Consider the following 18598-nt stretch of genomic DNA (forward strand, 5'->3'; position numbering starts at 1 on the left):
GTGAGAGTGAGGGTGAGTGATGTGTTGATGATGAGTTGTTGAGGGTGAGGTGTTGATGGTGAGTGAGAGTGACGTGTTGTTGCTGAGGGTGAGGGGCTGAGGGTGAGTGTTGGTAAGGCGTTGAGGGTGATGTGTTGATGGTGATTGAGGATTGTTAAGCGTGAGGGTGAGTGAGGGGTTAAGGGTGAGGCGTTGAGGGAGAGGTGTTGAGAGCGAGGGTGATTGAGTGTTTGAGGGTGCAGGGTGGATGGTGAGTGAGGGTGAGGTGTTGATGGTGAGTGAAGGTGGGTGAGGGTGATGGTGATGTGTTGAGGGTGAGTGAGGATGAGGTGTTGAGGGAGAGTGAGGATGAGGTGTTGAGGGTGAGTGAGTGTAATTTAGGGTGGGTGATGAGTTAAGAGTGAGTGAGTGTGAGTGAGGGTGTGATTAGCAAATGTGAGTGTTTTGCATGTGTGACTCGTTATTGTAAAGTAAGTGTGTTTGTGTTTTTGTATGTTGTTGTTGTAGAATGATGCTGTTGTGGTGGTGTAGAGTGATGTTGGTGTGTTGATGAGTGTTGTTAGTGTGATGCTTCCTAATGCTGTTGTTGTGATGTGTTGATGATGAGTTGTGCTGTGTTAGTGTTCAACTATTACCACCACAGCATAACTCATCCCAACAACAGTTGCACTTCTCCCAACACCCTACTTTGTGATGTCCACCAATGGAACACGCATCAATACCACCTTAACATTAGGCCCCCCACAGTAACTTTGCTCAACAACACAGCATAACTCTGCACCAGCACAGGCGTATTTAGCTCAACAGTCTCATTCATACCTAATACTGTAGTGCGTGGAAGCTACAAAGTATGTGTATTTTGTATATGTTTTTGTAATGTCAAATGGATTGGCAGAATGTTGTATGTGGGTGTGACTATGTTGTATAAATTGAGTGTCTTAGTTATAATTTGCCTTTCGTATAGAAAAAATGACCATAGAAGTTGTAAAATTTGTATTACACACTTTTTTATTTTGTTAAAAAAAACACAAATATTTATTGTTTAACTTTGTACAAAAAAAAGATATCCTGGCAACATGCAAAATTTAGTCAGAAAATATTTCATCGTCTTTTTCTTTCAAAATCTTTATGATTTGCCCATTACAAAAGACAACTTCAAAAGTTTGTGGCAAAAAATGGACAAGGGCATCTCCGATGTTGTCAACTTCCTCATCTAACATAAACCATTTAATTAAGATCTCGTTTTCGATGGGCATCGATTGCAATTCGTCTGTGTTTGTCACTTTTATTGTGATAATACTGGTTTGCTCAGTAGAGCTTTCAACGCCATAAATTAGAATGTCCATCTTTTCCTCTGGTGGTGCTGTTACCTGTGGAGAGAAAATAAAAGCAACAATTATTTTTTAAATTTGTGTACTTTAATTTTTGTGTAAGGCCTATAGTGGTTGAAAGGGACGGAGTTGTTGAAAGGGACACATTGGGTGAAATGGACTGAGTAGGTGAAAGGGTCACAGTTGTTGATAGGGTTTGAGTGGGTGATAGGTCGAGAGTGGGTGATAGGTGGTGGTAATATTTTTTTTGTGTGGTTGTAGTGTGATAGTGTGTTGAGGGTGAGTGAGGGTGAGATGTTAAGGGTGAGTGAGGGTGAGGCGTTGAGGGTGAGTGAGATTGAGGGTGAGTCAGTGTTTGATGATGAGTGAGAGTGAGAGTAAGTAAGGGGCTGATGGGGAGGTGTTGAGCGTGATTAAAGTGGTGTTGTGGTGGTAAGTTTTTTTGTGTGGTTGTAGTGTGATAGTGTGTTGACGGTGAGTGAGTATGAGTGTGAGTGAGAGGGAGAGTGAGTGAGAATGAGGGGGAGGTGTTGAGGGTGAGTGAGGATGAGTGAGGGTGAGGATTTGAGGGTGAGTGAGGGTGAGGGGCTGAGGGTGAGCGAGGTGTTGAATGTGATTGAGGATGAGTGAGAGTGATGGTGAGTGATGTGTTGAGATTGACTGAGGGTGAGGCGTTGAGGGTGAGTGAGAGTGAGGTGTTGAGGCTGAGGGTGAGAAGCTGAGTGTGAGGGTGAGTGTGGGTGAGGCGTTGAAGGTGAGTGAGGGTGAGGTGTTGAGGGTGATTGAGGATGAGTGAGAGTGAGGAGTTAAGGGTGAGGTGTTTAGGGTGAGTGAAGTGTTGCTGTGGTGGTAAGTGTTTTTTTGTAGTTGTAGTGTGATAGTGTGTTGACGGTAAGTGAGGGTAAATGAGGGTGATGTTGTGAGGGTGAGTGAGTATGAGAGTGGTGTTGAGTGTGAGATGTTGAAGGTGATTGATGATGATTGAGATTGAGGGTGGGTGAGGAGTTAAGGGTGAGGTGTTGAGGGTGAATGAAGTATTGCTGTGGTGGTAAGTATTTGTTTGTTGTTGTAGTGTGATAGTGTGTTGACTGTGAGTGAGGGTGAATGAGCGCGAGGATTTGAGGGTGAGTGAGTATGAGGGTGAGGTGTTGATGGTGAGTTGTTGAGGGTGAGTGAGTATGAGAGTGGGTGATAAGTCTAGAGTGGGTGATAAGTCTAGATTGGGTGATAGGCCTAGAGTGTGTGAAAGAGCCAGAGTTGTTGAAAGGTCCCGAGTGGGTGAAAGCTCCCGAGTGGGTGAAAGCTCCCGAGTGGGTTGAAAGGTCCCAAGTGGCTGAAATGTCCGAAGTGGGTAAAATGTCCAGAGTGGGTGGAAGGGGCAGAGTGGTTGAAAGGGGAAGACTGGGTGAAATTCCAAGAGTGGCTGAAAAGAGATAATTGCAAAATGTTTAGTTTGTTGTGCTTACCTCCATTTTGCTATGGCGCGTTGTATTCAATATTTTTTGGCAATTGAATTCATGTACAGTGACATGAGTCAGGGTCACATATTTCCCAAGATGTATTTTAAATAGTGACGCTTCTCTCCACAGTGTCACTTTTATATCATCAGTTGCATCTTTTATTGTAATGGATTTGAGTGGGGTATCTTGCCCATTGATAAACACCGTTTTTGCGTCCTCTTCCTACACAAAAAGAAAGCATTCTATTAAATAGTGATAGTAAAAACAGATATTACTAGTGCATTGTATGAAAGGCTATATAATGTATCATATTTAACGTCCCAAATGAACGTCCTTTCTAAAAGATTGAATTGTTTATTGTAAAAAATGGCCTTGTAGATCGTACTTGTTTTTGTAGTATACACCAAAGCACTGCTATCTTTGAAGAGTGTATAATTCAAAATTTTTCCAGTTAGTTATTGAAGTTACTAAAGGTGTAATGTGTGTGTAAGTGAACTATGCATTTTTTAAGTAGACATGATGACATGAGTGAGGGAGATGGTGCGTTATTGAGTGTGAGGTGTTGAGTGTGAGGAGTTGATGGGGAGTGAGGGTGAGTGAGGATGAGGTGTTACGTGAGGGTGAGGTTGAATGTAAGTGAGGGTGAGTGAGGGTGAGGGTGAGAGGGTGAGGGTGAGAGATTGAAGGTGAGTGAGGGTGAGAAGTTGAGGGTGAGTAACGATGAGCGTGAGTGTGACTGAGGCTGAGTGAGGGTTATTTCGGGTGAGGATTTGAGTGTGAGAGTGAGTGAGTGTTGAGGGTGAGAGATTGTGGGTGATTGATGTTGAGAAGTTGATGGTGAGTAAGGATGAGGGTGAGTGTGGGTGAGAAAGGGTGAGTTATTGGGTGAGGGTGAGGTGTTGAGGGTGAGTGAGGGTGAGGGTGAGGCTGAGGCTGAGGTGTTGAGTGAGAGTGAGGTTGACTGAGGAGTTGAGGGAGAAGTGTTAAGTTTTTGAGGGGGAGGTGTTAATGGCTAGTGAGGGTGAGTGAGGTGAGGAGTTTAGTGTGATTGAGGGTGAGTGAGGCGTTGAGGCTGAGGTGTTAAGGGTGAGGTGTTGAGGGTGAGTCAGGGTGATGTTTTGAGAATGAGTGAGGGTGACTAAGGGTGAGGCATTGAGGTAAAGACAGTGTTTTGGTTCTATTCCTAAACAAAAACTAAGCATTGTATAAAATATTTACTGTAAAAATACATCTTACTATTGCGTTGTATGAATGGCAATATTATGTATTATATTTAGCGACCCAAATGAACATCCTTCCTAAATGATAGCAATATTTTTTGAAAAAACTGGCTTTGTAGAGAGTACTTGTATTTGTAGTATACCGGAAAGTGCTGCCATATTATAGTTTTCAAAAGGCGTGTTTTTTGTTTAATTGTTAATGAACTTACTAAATGTGTGCTGTGTGTGTAAGGCAAGTATGCATTTTTTTAGTAGACCTGATGACATGAGTGAGGGTGTGGGTGAGGGTGAGTGATTGAGGGTGAGGTGTTGAGGGTTAGGGTGAGTGAGGGTGGGGTTGAGGGTGAGTGAGGACGAGGTGTTACATGAGGGTGAGTGTGAGTGTGGCAGAGTTAGGGTGAGGGGTTGAGGGTGAGTGAGAGTGAGGGAGTGTTGAGGGTGAAAGATTGAGTGTGAGAAGTTGAGGGTGAGTAAGGATGAGTGTGAGTGTGGGTGAGTGAGGGTGATTGATTGAGTGAGGGTGAGGTGTTGATGTTGACGCTGAGGTGTTGAGGTGTTGAGTGAGAGTGAGGGTGACTGAGGAGTTAAGTGAGAAGTGTTGACTTTTTGAGGGGGAGCTGTTGAGGGCGAGTGAGGGTGATTGTGTGAGAGGTGTTGAGGGTGATTGAGGGTGAGTGAGATTAAGGCTGAGTGAGGCATTAAGGGTGAATTGTTGAGGGTGAGGTGTTGAGGGTGAGTGAGGGTGAGGTGTTGAGAGTTATTGAGGGTGAGAAGTTGAGGGTGAGTAAGGATGAGGATGAGTGAGGGTGAGTGATTGATGTTGAGTGTGAGGCTGAGGTGTTGAGGTGTTGAGTGAGAGTGAGTGAGTATTTGAGGGAGAAGGGTAGAGTTTTAGAGTGGGAGGTGTTGAGGGCTAGTGAGGGTGATTGAGGGTGATTGAGGAGGAGGTGTTGAGGGTGATCTCGGGTAAGTGAGATTGAGGTTGAGTGAGGCATTAAGATCAAATTGTTGAGGGTGAGGTGTTGAGGGAGAGTGAGGGTTGGGTGGTGCGGCTGAGTGATGTTGACTGACGGTGAGGCATTGATGTAAAGACAGTATTTGCGTACTTTTGGTAAACCCAAAAAGAACAATCCTACAAAATAGTGACAGTAAAAACACATAGTAGTAGTGCGTTGTATGACTGGTAATATAATGTATTATATTCCACGACCCAAATGAACATACTTTCAACCATAGTGCATTTTTGTTTTAGTCAAAATTGGCTTTGTGGAGAGTACTTGAATTTGTACTATACCCCAAAGCACTGGCCTATTATATTTCTCAAAACTATTACTTTATACATAGTGTGAAAGAGTGTCTAATGCAAGCTTTTTTGAGGTTGTTAGTGAAGTTCCTAAGGGCCCGATGTAGGTAAATCCCATTTTTGTATGTAGGTACCAACATCTGGATGCATTACAGAATCCTTAACAAATCTTTAATTACCGAATCGGTAAATACCGAATAGGTAATGCCCATTCATTCCTATGGGCTTTGAAGCCCATAGGAATGATTAGGCCTTACCGATTCGGTATTTACAGAATCTGTAATTAAAGAATTATGAAGGGTGCAGGGGGTGTCACTTTGACACCCTCTGGCACCCCCAAAAAAGGCACAGGTGCCATGTGGCAAGCATACCTGCCCTAAGGGCAGGTCTGCCTGTCACATGCCATAGGTATTTTACCCTGGATTTGTATTCCATGGTAAAATACCGATCGTGTAAGCCATGTGCAGAAGGTAAATTGCATACCTACATTACATTTCAGTTAATTTTATTGAATCTGTAAAAGTACCGATTCGGTAATTAAACAGATTTGCTAAAGTTACCTAAAATGTGCCCCTACATCTCAATAGCCCTTTACCGATCTGAAACGGCCCAAAATCGGTATTTTTGGCCGATTGGGATCGCTAAAGGGCTACCTACATCGTGCCCCTAAATGTGTAATTTGTGTGTAAGCCAACTATGCATTTTTTTAGTAGACATGATGACATGTTTGTGTTCATACTTCTGGCACATATTGTCCCTGAAACAGTCATCAGACTATTTAGACTTGCAATTTCGAAAAAGCAAAAAAACATAAGATATGTCATTTACAATACTAATAAGTCCAACTTTTCCACTGCAAGACAATAGTTTTTTTTAGTTGACATGATAACTTGTTTGTGTTCATACTTACGGCAATTATTGTCCCTGAAACGGTCATCAGGCTTTTTAAACTTGCCCGTTTTATTTCCTTGATGGGAGAAGCCGATGGTGCAGGCGGATGCAAAATGTTGTTTGCTTGTTGGATCAGGCCCTCCTCGATTGTCATTGCGGGAAATTTGGTTACTTTAGTTTGTTTTGTAATTAAAATTGTTTTGTTTTTGAGAATAAAGTTTCGTATCAGTAGTCCACAGTTTATTTTCGTTTGCTCATATAAATTTTCTTGGTAACAAGTACATTTAATTGTTCCAGTTTTATCTGCTAAAGCCAAATGGAATAATATTTTCTGCTCTTGTTTAGCATTTTTGTACGTAGTTTTCCCTGAGCAGCTGATGACATTAACTCTTATTGGTTTCTGGTATGGTTTGTTGTCATCAGTATTAATGTTCATTATTTCTTCAATAGACATCATCTGAAATAGAAAATGTGATATAACATGTTAAATACAAACCCATATTGGTTTATGATCACTGTAATAGCATTCTAAAGTACCATAGTTGTGTAGTTGGTCATTTGTATATATATGATCTAAAATGGATTGGTAGTTAGTTGTGTAACTGTTAATGAGTTGTTGACATTGTAATTTTGTTTCAAAGAATCCAAGTAATTGCTTGCTGTTTGCATTTGTTTGAGATACATCCACATTGAAATCCCCTATAATAATAAATTTGTGCGTGGGGTAAAAATCCGTAATATTTGTGATGAAATCAAAAAGAGAAGTTATACTTTTTAGGGGTGGTTTGTATAAAATAATAATAAGGTAATCTGTGTCATCAATCTGTAGAGTAAAATGTAAAATGTCTATCCCTTCAAGTGTCTCATAAATAGGCAATATAAATAAAAAATTTTTGTAGTACATAATCATTCCATGGTTTGTGTTGTATGTATGAAATTTATCAAATATAATGTGATGATATTGTTCTATCGTGAAATCATTAGCTGTAGCATTTCTTGTAGTGTTGATCTCAGTTAAGCAAATAATGTCTGCTTGTAATATATTCCTATCCGCTACCATAGATGAAAAATTTTTCTGTAGTGATCTTATATTGTGTGCAATGATATTGAAATGTGCACTGTATGTATGTAACTGTGGGATATGTATTTCAAGTGGCATTTCTGTCCTTAATCTGTGCATTTCCTCATTAACTTGTGGATGTACTACAATTTTTCGTTCATCAAAATTGTGTACATAGACATTTTGTATTGATTTTGCCCTGCTAATAGCAACATAATGCAAATGATGAATCTTGCTGTTATTAAAGTGTATATAAAGTGGTTCGAGAGTTGCACCTTGTGTGCGATGTATAGTGCGTGCTGATGCTTGGCGTAAAGGAAATTGCTTCCGTATAATGGTAATAAATTTCTTAGTGTATTGGAAATGTCTAGCTATAGCATGTATTGGTGTCCATGTATTTTGTATTTGTGAATGAAATAAGTGTTTATATTGTTGTCTGGTTGTTTGTCCTATAGTGGGATTGTCAAATAACAACCAAACAATAATAGGTGTATTGTTAATCAATTCTACTAATTGTACAACACCAGTTGCGCCATTTGTTAAACCATCATTGACATCCACATTGCAACTTAAATCATAACGAAGTTGTAAGGCAATGTGTAATGTATGTGAAAGGCCCATTGTTTTCTGTGGATCTTTGGGCAGTTGCTTAAGAATCGTTTTTTTCACACTTTCAGACAAATCAGAACTAACAGTATCGCTTGCTACTGTTATGTAGACAGGATAATCTTTGCAATGTTGTTCTAAAACCTTTTTGTTAATTTCATTAACTTCTAGATTAGTTGACATGATATATGGAATTGTTTCTAATAAAGTCTCATCAGGTTGTATTTCCCTTTGCTTAATTTGTGAAATATCTTCTTCAGTATGCTTGCCTTCTCTCAATCTGTTTAGTAATTCAGCAAATTGTAGATCTTCTTTTTGGCGCATAATTTTTGTTAATTCAAAAATTTTAAAATGTTCTTTCCATAAGTTAGCACTTAAAGGACCATACATTTGTGTAGAATCCTGAAAAATGTATCTGTCAAATACAGGTTTTAATTGGTAAAAGTCACCAATGGCTAAAATAGAAATTCCTCCAAATGGTTCATTAGATGATTTAATTTCTTGAAGCCTGTTATGTATAAAATTCAACATATTGTGTCCTACCATTGAAATTTCATCAATAATAACAACTCTAACATGCATCATTTCCATTTGTAGAGCAGTTCTATGTTCATGACTCAGTTGTTTATAAGTCAAACTTTGCGACACAGGTATTTTGAAAGTGCTATGCAGTGTTTTGCCATTAATATTATGGGCAGCCTTTCCTGTTGGAGCAGTAAGTAAGATATAAACATTATCAGGATTTTCACCGGCCTTAGTGTTATAGTAGCGTAGTAAAGTTTGATATAGTGCAGATATTACAAAACTTTTCCCAACACCAGCCCCTCCAGTGCAAAAAGTATAGCATGGAGTGCTAGTAGTTTTAAACCAATGCAAGTGATGGTAAACAAATTTAAGTTGTTCTTCCGTTAAGTTTTGCATAAGTTGTTGGTATTTTTCATTGGGCAAAATAACGTTAGTTGAGCTTTGTTCTTCAGTTGTAGTTCTAATTCCTAAATCTAGAGCCAAATCATATCTATTATTATGTTCTGGATTTTTGTCTTCTGTCTGTATATTCACAGTTGGTGATAGAGGAGGTGAAATTACATTTTCATGAGACTGTTCATGAATAATGTTTGTAAGTTCGCCATGCTGTTTGTTATAGATTTTTAGTTGTGTGTCAACAAATGTTTTAACTTCCAGATACCTATCATAGTAAGTTTCCTTGTTGATTAGTATTTTTTCTTCTTCCCTCCATGGATAGTGCAACATTAAGATTTCTCTATAATACTCTTCTGGTTCATTATTTTTGCTAAATCTGCAAAAGCGTATTATTTTCCCTTGCCTGCGCTTATTTAAAGCATAATCATAATTATGTTTCTGTTGTTGTTTATTTCCGTCACTACATTCTATTTCTAATTCTTCCTCATCTGAGCTGTAAAAGTTTTGTTCTGCTAGTAAATCTTCGCAATCATTTATTTCTTTCCCATGTGTTTTTTTCTTCACATAGTTGAAATTAGCCGCATAGTCTGCTAAAGTGCACATCTCTAATGATTGTGGCCTTTTGCAGTACTTAATAATAATATTTTCACATTGAATGTCAGTTGAATTTTCGGGCAAGTTATTAATAGTTTCAAAATCACGCATTAAATAAGTTCTTTTCTCTGGACGGCTAGTATTAATAAATACAAATGATCGTGAGCTTTTCCGTAATGGTATTTGAAGAATTAGATATGCTGCTTCTTGTGCACTAATTTCTGTGCAGTTGAGGAATTTGTTCCCTATGTGTTTAAGTTGATCTTTGATATTACTATTGCTTGTTACCTCTTTAGCAGCTTGCGCTAGAAGTTTGCTAATTCCTCTTTGCGATTTACTGATATATGAGATAATATAGACTGCACAAGCATAAGGGTCTAGTATAAACTGCAAGTCTATGTTTGCTCGCCAAGCTTCTAAAAGAGTACTATTGTAGTTATTGATGAAGCATTCGGCTGGTGTTCTTTTTAAAAAAATAGTTGTTTTTTGTAAGCTAGTTTGTATAGAAGTAATATATTCTTTATCATCCATTTTAATGAAGTCCAAAAATTCCTCAAAAGAAAGTGTATTAAAAGTAGTATTATTCATAGCTTCATGTATTATTTTCATATTATCTTGCCATTGGTTATTTGTCTCCTCCAGTGTTAATGGCTCTAATATGAGCGTTCTTGACATTGGATATTTGGGATATTGATATTTGCATGTCCGTTGCTGTTTACGTCTGCAATTTTTGGTGTGACCATGCCTTTGTAGATTTATTAACGGTTGTAAAACAGGGTTCTCAGACTTCTGACAAGTGATATATTTGTCAATAAAGCTATTGACTTCTTCCACTGGTGAAACACCATATAATGGTGCTTTGTTTACCCAGAGTAATGCATGTATATGTGGAGAACCTCTTTGTTGGAATTCGACTCTGTAAAAGTAGTCTACTATTTCCCCAATTGGATTAGTGCCATTCAGCAAAACACAATTAAAGAATTTCCTAACTTGATAGTCAAACTGTCTTGCACATGTTATTGGATCTTCTTGTATTAATTTACTTTTAGTTTCCCAAGACATGTTTAAGAATTCTTCCTCTGTACATTCCTTTAAGTTTCTAACTCTCAATAGTATATTTATTAAATGGTGCCATTTTGTTTCTGCAGCAGATAATGTCAAAAAGAAAGTGGGAATGCCAAGTTGCCTTATCATAGCAAAAATATCTTTTTTGCAACCTTCCCAATATGGAGGTGAACTGCGTATAGTTTTTAATATTTTGTACCCCTCATTAAACTGTAAAACATTGGCAATATTACATTTAATGTCTTTAGCAGTTATTTTATTCCCATCTGTAAAATGTTTTCTGATGGAAATGTTGATTTTACCATGGATCTGCTTAATATGTAATTTCTTCAGTTTAAAAAAGACATTAGTAATAGATTTAGCGACTCTTCTATCATAACTCCTTAACTCTGCTTGGCAAATAGTACTATAATGTACCGGTATGTGTCTTTCTTTATTGTTAGGCCTTCGTTCACCACAAAAAATAGTAGGGAAAGCCAAAAACTCTGAATCTTTATCCTCATATAAACCTCTTGGCGTGTTATGTTCAGCTGGAGCGAAACTTAACACATTCAGCGAATTACTAGTAATAGTTTCATTTGTTAACATAGTATCCAAATTCCCAGCTTCTATGTTGTCAGAACTATCAGATGAATTGTTTGTCTCAGAAGTCTCATTGTGAGATTCTATTTCTGGAGGTATATACTCCCAGTCAGGGTTAATGGTAACACCATATTCATTAAACATTGTACTATTTTTAGCTAGCCATGTAGCTGCCTTTTTTACAGTATTTGGTCTAATATTCTCATAATGTGTATATGATTTATAGATTAATTTCCTTTTTAATTTCACTGGGATTGTCATGGCGTCATTAATTTGCCTTGGTAAAATGGTAACAGTTGTCATAACATCTGCAGGTACATTAACTACTGCACCTGATAATGATTTTTGAAAACCGCGTGGCAGACTCCGAATTTGTAAGAATGGTATCCTAGGTGAAACTAATCTTTCTTCTAAATCATATAATTCTAATTCAACTGGTACATTTGGGAAGCCCATGCCATTTACAATTGAACATGGTGGTATTTTGTTTTTTCTAATGTAATAATAGCAAGTCTTACAAATAAAATTTGTTTTCTTGTTACTAATGTTACACTTGTTGAAAATTTCGGATTGGCTAACACTGCGTATATTTTGCAACGTTTGTTTATGCCACAGTTGATTGCAAAGAGTACAAATGTACTCTGGCCCATGCAATATTTCCCGGTGGAATTTGCGAATGATTGTATGGATTTGTTTACCTCGTTTCTGTCTTTGGGCCTGCGTGAAGATGGGTATGTTATTATCAGTAGCACTTAGTTGACTGTTGGTAATATCTTCTTCAGCTGTATTAACTTTTTTACTTTGTACAACTGTAGTTGGACATGTACTTGAATCCCTTTTTCTTTTCCGAGACTGTTTATTTGTTCCCTGGATAGCTTTACTATTACCTGGTAATTGTGCTAAATGATTGCTATTGCTATTCCCTCCCTTACTTGTATTCTGTAAATGATCAGAAGACATTGATGTTGCTGTTATCGTCTGATTAGGAGTACATTCAGTAGTATGTACCCAAATTTTTCTTTCTTGCGGCAGGTGACTATTTTTTTTGTGCACAGTAAGTGCTTTTGTAAAGGATTTCCTTTGAATGACTTTTATATCTATTGGTGTTAATTCAAATTGGACACATTGCTCAGCCTGATGTGTAAAGTTATATGCTAGTTTCATAACATATTGAATTAGCCCTTCAAACGAATTAAATGCAATTGTAACACATGTTCCGTTTGAATGAGGCATGCCTTCATGGTCCCTACTATGTGAATCAAATACAAAGTATGATTGCATATGTTTGAAAATAGCTATTACATAAACATTCATACAAAGTAGAACACCACAGTGCTTATTAATAGTAACATTTAATGCTGTGCTAATATCTGGGTAGGCTTTATCAAAACGTTTAAGGACATCACCGTAGTAAGCATTCCGTAGCAAAAGTGAATATATCTCTTGATTGTGGTCTATATACCTTGGCAGGTCATCTGGATGCATAAGTGTTTCTTTGTTAATAGAATGCATTTGGAGATATAAAGCGTCCCCACGGTCCATTATATAATGCAGATCATTAGAGTTCCAAGTAGTTACTGGCTTGCATAAATTGTGCAAGACAGCAAAAGCACTATTTGGTAAGCATTGCTTACCTTGTGATTTGCTATTAAATTTGCTATTCCCTTGATGGTAACTTGCTTTCAAGCATTTCTGCATCTTATAAGTTATACTGAAATGTTGTTATCAACAAATGTAAATTAAGAAGGTTTGTGAACTAACAATTTTTTTAGGGGACTGTAAGGTATGAACTTTTAACAAATTTTAAAGTAAGTGGCAAAGTAGTATTTACCTTAACTTCTGTTTCTTTTGTTGTTGTTTTAATAATCTGAAAGGAGAAAAGAAAAATTTTGTTTAGAATACATTTTTTGGAATTTTTGCCATAAAGGCCACATTAGCATGTAATTAGTCTTTTAAAGACCTGTTAAGAGCTCTAGTGCTGCTGTGAGTGTATGTGCCACGGCTGGCACACAGGCAGGGATGAGATGATAGAGGGAGAGAGAGGGAGTGGGAGGAAAAGGGGGACAGAGAGAGAGTGAGTGAGTGCGTGAAAAGTTAATACTGAGAGACGTTAAAAAATGTGTGTGTGTGTTATGTGTTGCATTGAATCAGAGAATGGATGAGGTGTGAGGAAAGGAAAGGGAGTGAGAGGGAGAGTGATAGGAAGGGAGACGGGGATGGAGGGAGGGAGAGAGAGGGAGAGGGAGACAGAGGGATTAACAAAGTTAGAGTGAGAAAGAGGAAGGCAAGAGAGAGGGAGGGGGAGCTAGAAAAGGAGAGAGAGGGTGAGTGTGGATGAGGGGTTGAGGGTGAATGAGGATGAAATGTTGAGGGTGTGAGTGTGAGGGTGAGGTGTTGAGTGTTGTTGAGGTGAGGTGGTGAGGGTGAGGGTGAGTGAGGGGGAGGGGATGAGGGTGAGTGAGGGTGAGTGGTATTGAGGATGAGTGAGGGTGAGAGTGAGGGTGACTGTTTGATGGTGAGTAATGGTGAGGGTGAGTGAGGATGACATGTTGAGGGTGAGTGAGCATGAGGGTGAGTGAGCATGAGGGTGAGTGAGCATGAGGGTGAGTGAGCATGAGGGTGAGTGAGGATGGTGTGAGTGAGTGTGAGTGAGAGTGAGGGGTGGAGGGTGAGTGAAGGTAGGTTAGGCTTAGAGATTGAGGGTGAGTGATGGTGAGAAGCTGAGGGTGAGTAAGGATGAGGGTGAGTGTGGGTGAGTGGGAATGAGGTGTTGTGGGTGAGTGAGGTGTTGAGGGTGAGTGAGGCTGAGGTGTTGAAGTGTTGAGTGAGAGTGAGAGTGAGGGTGAGTGAGGAGTTGAAGGAGAAGTGTTGAGGGTGTGTGTGTGAGGTGTTGAGGGCTAGTGAGGGTGGGTGAAGTGTTGAGGATGAGTGAGGGTGAGTGAAATTAAGGGTGAGTTAAATTGAGGGTGAGTGAGGTGTTGAGGGTGAGTGAGAGTGAGGTGTTGAGTGAGAGGTTGAGTGAGTGTGAGTGAGGGTGAGGGATTGAGTGAGGGTGACTGAGGGTGAGTGAAGGTAAGTGAAGGTAAGTGAAGGTAAGTGAGGGTGAGTGAGGATGAGCGTGATGGTGGATGAGGGTGAGTAAGAGTGAGTGAGGCTGAGGGTGAGGGAGGGTGAGGTAGAGCGAGGCATTGATGTTGAGTGTTGGTGAGGTATTAAGGGTGAGTGAAGGTGAGTGAGAATGAGGGTGAGTGCGGGTGAGGGTGAGGCGTTGAGGGTGAGTGAGGGTGAGGGTGTGAAAGGGAGAGGCGTTGAGGGTGAGTGAGGGTGAGCTGTTAAAGGTGACTGAGGGTGATGCGTTGAGGGTAAGTGAGGGTGAGTGTGTGTGTGTGGCTTCAAAAAGTAAAGACACCCTTAAAGTAGTGTCGTTATTTGTATTCGGAAAATAGTTTAGAATTGCTGAGGATGTGGGACTTGAATGTGTCTGTTGTTAGTTTTAAAAGCTGGAATTGTTGTTGGGGATGGAGAGGGAGTGAGTGTGTGCGTGAAGAGTTAATAGTGCCAGACGTACCGAAAAATGTGTGTGTGTGTCATCGTGTAACTTAGATTACTTCCTATATTGCATTGAATATGAAAATGAATGCGGTGTGCGTGTAATATTGAAAGTGTATACAGTTAGTGTGCAAGTAATGTAGAAAGATAGAGAGGGTAGTAAATGGGAGACAAATGGAGAGTTATGTACAAAGACAGAGAGGAAGGGAAAGTTAGGGAAAGGAAGGGAAATGGAGGGAGAGGAAGAGAAAGGGAGTGAGATGCAGGGTGATAGGGAGGGAGACGGAGAGGGAGGGAGAGAGGAGGAAGAAAAAAGGGGGAGTGAGACAGAGGGAGGAACACAGTTAGAGTGAAACAGAGGAACACAGGAGAGAGGGAGGGGGAGCTATAGAGAGGGAGAGAGAGCTATAGAGATGTAGGGAGACCGAAAGAGAAAGAGAGCTAGAAAATTATGTGTATGCCGGGAGGGCTCAGTGCACGAAGCCTTCGGCTGCAGGGTCCTGTGATTAACCTCATGGTCAGTTTAATGTTGTTGCTGTCGCCCCGACCCTTAACAACTAACCCTGCCCCCACCGATGCGGTCCTTGGACACAAAGTAAACAGTACATTTTTCACCTGCTTGAAAGATTGTGAGTAGCCATGTAATAGAGGGTGTGTGCGAAAGTCCCTTTGATAGTGGATTGTGTGTATGAAAAATTTGTTGTGGTGTGGCGAAGTGTTGCGAACGGATTATGACTGTACTATTCCCCCTAATGTTCCAATGTGCCTGTGACTAGTGTAGTAAGTGTAAGGTCCATTATTTTTTGGGTAGGCAGCTAATCCTGGATAATGTGTTATTGGATGTGTGCTTGTGAAAATGTAATACTAGTCATTGTACGAGTGGCTGTTTCTGTGTGTCAGCTTGTAACTTGGATTACTAACTGTGCAAGGAAATGTACGAATGAATGCATTGTGCGTAAATGTTGTAAACTGTTGCCTGTTTACGTGCTAATTAATGTGCAATTAGAAGTTCTGACTGAAAGTTTGGTGCTGTAGTGGCGAAGTGCTATGATGTTACATTGCGTAGGAGTTGCACGTGTTGTATAAGGGTGGCAGTCAGTGTTTTGCCTAATGTGACAGGCTGTGTGTGATTAGTGTAAGATTCAGTGTTTTGCCTAATGTGACAGGGTGTGTGTGATTAGTGTACTATAGGGAGGGAGACGAAGAGAGAAAGAGAGCGAGAAAATTATGTCTATACCGGGAGGGCTCAGTGCACGAAGCCTTCGGCTGCAGGGTACTGTGAATAACCTCATGGTCAGTTTTATGTTGTTGCTGACGCCCCGAGCCTTAACCACTGACCCTGCCCCCACCGATGCGGTCCTTGGACACTTAGTAAACATTAAATTTTGCACGTGAGAGAAAGATTGTGAGTAGGCATGTAATAGAAGGTGTGTGTGAAAGTGTCCTTGTTCGTGGAATGTATGTTTGAAAATTTTGTTGTGGTGTGGCGGAGTGTTGGTGTACCCAGTTAGTGTGCAAGTAATGTAGAAAGATAGAGAGGGAGTAAATGGGAGACAAATGGAGAGTTATGTACAAAGACAGAGAGGAAGGGAAAGTTAGGTAAAGGAAGGGAAGTGGAGGGAGAGGAAGAGAAAGGGAGTGAGATGAAGGGTGATAGGGAGGGAGACGGAGAGGGAGGGAGAGAGGAGGAAGAAAAGAGGGAGAGTGAGACAGAGGGAGGAACACAGTTAGAGTGAAACAGAGGAAGACAGGAGAGAGGGAGGGGGAGCTATAGAGAGGGAGAGAGAGCTATAGAGATGTAGGGAGACCGAAAGAGAAAGAGAGCGAGAAAATTATGTGTATGCCGGGAGGGCTCAGTGCACGAAGCCTTCGGCTGCAAGGTCCTGTGAATAACCTCATGGTCAGTTTAATGTTGTTGCTGTCGCCCCGACCCTTAACAACTAACATTGCCCCCACCGATGCGGTCCTTGTACACAAAGTAAACTGTACATTTTTCACCTGCTTGAAAGATTGTGAGTAGCCATGTAATAGAGGGTGTGGGCGAAAGTCCCCTTGATAGTGGATTGTGTGTATGAAAAGTTTGTTGTGGTGTGGCGAAGTGTTGAGAACGGATTATGACTGTACTATTCCCCCTAATGTTCCAATGTGCCTGTGAATAGTGTAGTAAGTGTAAGGTACATTTTTTTTTGGGGTAGGCAGCTAACCCCGGCTAATGTGTTATTGGATGTGTGCTTGTGAAAATGTAATACTAGTAGTTGTACGAGTGGCTGTTTCTGTGTGTCAGCTTGTAACTTGGATTACTAACTGTGCAAGTAAAGCAACGAATGAATGCATTGTGCATAAATGTTGTAAAGTGTTGCCTGTTTACGTGCAAATTAATGTGCAATTCGAAGTTCTGACTGAAAGTTTGGTGCTGTAGTGGCGAAGTGCTATGATGTTACATTGCGTAGGAGTTGCACGTGTTGTATAAGGGTGGCAGTCAGTGTTTTGCCTAATGTGACAGGCTGTGTGTGATTAGTGTAAGATGCAGTGTCTTGCCTAATGTGACAGTGTGTGTGATTAGTGTGCTATAGAGAGGGAGGGAGACGAAGAGAGAAAGAGAGCGACAAAATTATGTGTATGCCGGGAGGGCTCAGTGCACGAAGCCTTCGCCTGCAGGGTACTGTGAATAACCTCATGGTCAGTTTTATGTTGTTGCTGTCGACCCGACCCTTAACGACTGACCCTGCCCCCACGTCGGAGTGTTAGGAACGAAAGTAAAAATTGTGTAGAAGAGTGAACAGTTGGCTGTACTTACATGATATATGTTGGTGCGCAGTTTCTTTCCCCCTATCAAGGAAATGTTGAAAGCGTACCAATAACCTACAAGAGATAACAATAAAAAAAGCAATATGTATCTGTTGGTTTAAACAAAGGTATGACCTGTTTAAGAAATTACGTAGTCCTTTGCTAAGTATTACCATAGAAAATGTAGATTAGCAAACACACATGTGGCAGAATAATTTAACACAGGTGCAATGTTGATATAGTAACAGTTCTAATAAACGCAAGTAAATATATCAATACTGTCCCTTAGATGTATAAAAATAACACTTGCATGCACTTACGTTGTAAGATTGAATGCCGTAATTTTTCAGTGGCTGTTGGTCGATAGCAGCAAGTACAGCGCCGTTCTGTAAGTCGAACTTCTGTCCTCGCTGGTAAAAAGAGAGTATGACTTAAAGTGACCCGTCCCTCTGCTTAAATAGGGGGTAACAATGCAAGAATCTTTTTTTTTTTTGTGTTTAAGAAAAGATCAAAGCTTTTAGTCCTTCCCTTGCCCCAAGGAAAAGTCACACTAGCTGATGTGCGCGACTTGGAAGTGTGAATGTTTGAATGTGTATGCAGATGGAGTTTCGACATAGGCGCGCCAGTAGACTTCACTGGGCAACTCCCTTAAGGCCATATAAGATTTTGCTCGGAACTAACAAAGCAAAGGGCCTTCAACTGTCTGCTCGAAGTTACACGTAAAAATGGCATATATAAAGCATCAAAAGTATACAAAGTTTCACTTTAAAACATACTACTCTTGTAATATACTGGCTCTAAGTTGTGCAGTTTAGGTTTAGTATGAAAATAATGAAAATTGCTGCGGATTCGTCCATTAATGTGTGTGTGGCAACGTGAAAAAATAGTGGGTAAATGAGAAAGATGGTCGATGATTTTGTTTGGCAAAAAAGAAATGGAAAGACAGGTGTGGTGCTGAACGGGTCAGAGGCCGGATGCAATATTTGCCATTAAAGTTGTGTTTTTCGTTTTATTATGAAAATAGTGAACATTGCTGCGTAAGTGGCCCTTAAATGTGTCTGTGGGTATTTTTAAATGCTAGGCTAATTTTGGCGGTGTGTGTACGTGTTGTAAATACTGAATTTCGCTGCGGGTGCATCCCTTAATGTAAGTCTTGTAATATACAGGCTCAAAGTTGTGGCGTTTATGTTTAGTATGAAAAAACCGGACATTGCTGCAGATGCCTCCAT

General features: G+C 40.1%; 1 protein-coding gene across 2 annotated transcripts; it reads right to left on the reverse strand.

Moving 5' to 3' along the window:
* Positions 1–743: 743 nt before the first annotated feature.
* LOC147668686 (uncharacterized) lies at positions 744–18133 on the reverse strand. Of its 2 annotated transcripts, XM_086948515.1 has the most exons (6): positions 17690–18133; positions 17380–17444; positions 12865–12900; positions 6225–6662; positions 2798–3013; positions 744–1370 (listed from the first exon to the last, which is right to left on the reverse strand). In XM_086948515.1, the coding sequence occupies exons 4-6, from the start codon at positions 6660–6662 to the stop codon at positions 1086–1088; spliced, it is 939 nt and encodes a 312-aa protein (XP_086804641.1). In that variant the 5' UTR covers positions 12865–12900; positions 17380–17444; positions 17690–18133; the 3' UTR covers positions 744–1085. The 2 variants fall into 2 exon arrangements, with proteins under 2 accessions (XP_086804641.1, XP_086804640.1); XM_086948514.1 differs by having other exon boundaries at positions 17380–18133.
* Positions 18134–18598: the final 465 nt, after the last annotated feature.

The sequence above is a fragment of the Lissotriton vulgaris genome, unplaced genomic scaffold (genome assembly GCF_964263255.1).
Source record: "Lissotriton vulgaris unplaced genomic scaffold, aLisVul1.2 SCAFFOLD_1231, whole genome shotgun sequence".
Taxonomy (NCBI): domain Eukaryota; kingdom Metazoa; phylum Chordata; class Amphibia; order Caudata; family Salamandridae; genus Lissotriton; species Lissotriton vulgaris.